Source organism: Loa loa (genome assembly GCF_000183805.2).
Source record: "Loa loa unplaced genomic scaffold supercont3.654, whole genome shotgun sequence".
Lineage (NCBI taxonomy): Eukaryota > Metazoa > Nematoda > Chromadorea > Rhabditida > Onchocercidae > Loa > Loa loa.
The window spans coordinates 17,033-18,480 of record NW_018108834.1 but is presented as its reverse complement, the minus strand read 5'-3'; the positions used below and the strand labels follow the sequence as shown (position 1 = coordinate 18,480).

At 24.9% G+C, this 1,448-nt stretch overlaps 1 protein-coding gene across 1 annotated transcript; it reads right to left on the bottom strand.

The window, feature by feature from the left end:
• Positions 1–120: 120 nt before the first annotated feature.
• On the bottom strand, positions 121–1,118 carry LOAG_15581 (hypothetical protein; the record flags this gene model as incomplete). Its single annotated transcript, XM_003151071.1, has 3 exons — positions 121–237; positions 536–662; positions 1,033–1,118. The coding sequence occupies 3 exons, from the start codon at positions 1,116–1,118 to the stop codon at positions 121–123; spliced, it is 330 nt and encodes a 109-aa protein (XP_003151119.1).
• Between the last annotated feature and the right edge of the window lie 330 nt (positions 1,119–1,448).

Genomic DNA, 1,448 nt, shown 5'->3' with positions numbered 1-1,448 from the left:
CCTCTGGAGTATAGTGTGAAAGTATTTGGTACAGTATCATGTGGTTGTGCAATACATGCAACATCATCCAGTGATGCCGGAAATGTTGTAAGATTTTTTGAAAAAAAATTTTTAAAAATTTCAAATAACTTTACAAAAATCAAATCTAAAAAATTTAACCATTTTCAATTTAACAGTAGCAATAGCAATATCATTATGTAAGCAAGGTCCCGTGAGATAATCAGCCGGAATTGCAATCTGCAACAATATCAAAACGAAGTATAAAATGAGGTAAAGCTTATTTACGTTTCCATCACGTGATAATTTGGTATCAAATAAATGTTTGTCCACCACTTATCTATTTGATGAATACAGATATGTCAATGTTTTATTTTAAAGTTTCATGAAACAATGAAAGCGTAAAAAGAGTGAATTTAAAAATTAAATGAGTACAATTAATTAAAATTTCGGATAGAAATACTCAAATCAAGTCTATTATTACTAAGAAAAAAGCAATAAAAATCAAATTTTAGCTTTGTTTTTGTATAATGATTACATTTTTAACATTTACTGATCGTGCCATTCGTTGGAAATTTGAACAAACATCTTTAGAAAATGGTAAGCAACCACCACCATAATATACTTTCCACTTTTTACCGCTTAATATTTTGGTTACAGTTCTTCTAAAAATTATTCAAAATTAATTATAATTTTAATTTCTAAAGAATTATTCAAAATATTTTACTAATTTTTTTTAACAAAAATTCGACTGATTGATTAATTCTTTCGGTATTATTACAATAAATAATTTTATCGTTTCGCGTAATACTCTTATGCTAATTAATTATGTCTAAAATGAAATCAATAATTTCGATTTTTCTAAAACCTTTTCTAATAACCTTTTTAAAAAGAAAAAAATTTAATAAAATTTTAGAAAAATATAATAATTTATGCAAAAATAATCATAAAGAAAATTTTTGTGGAAAAAAAGATTTTTTTGTGAAACAAAGCAATAGTTGATAATTAATTCGTAATTGATTACTAATTACTTACTGTTCACAATCTTTTTGGATAAAACAATGTGCAGCTGTTAATACATGCCTATCTGATATCATTGTACCAGCACAGCTTGATTGCATACCTTAAATTTTATTATTTCAATTAAATTATTAAAAAAAAGAGAGGTCAAAGTTGAAATTTGTTGAATATAATGTTGTTCATTGATTAATTATTCAGCTTCAAGAAGGTCAAAAACCTGACGAGTTTATGTTTAATAAGCAATCGTTAAGTGTATAAAATTATAAATACGCATTTTACCATTTGAAAAAAAAGAACATTTATCATTTAATCAGCAATAACGATAATTCACTGATAATTAATCGATTAGTTGTCACTTTAAATATTTAATTACTGCGCAAGAATATTTGCGTAAATTATTGAGTTCATCGCAAAGAAATTTCGGCATAACA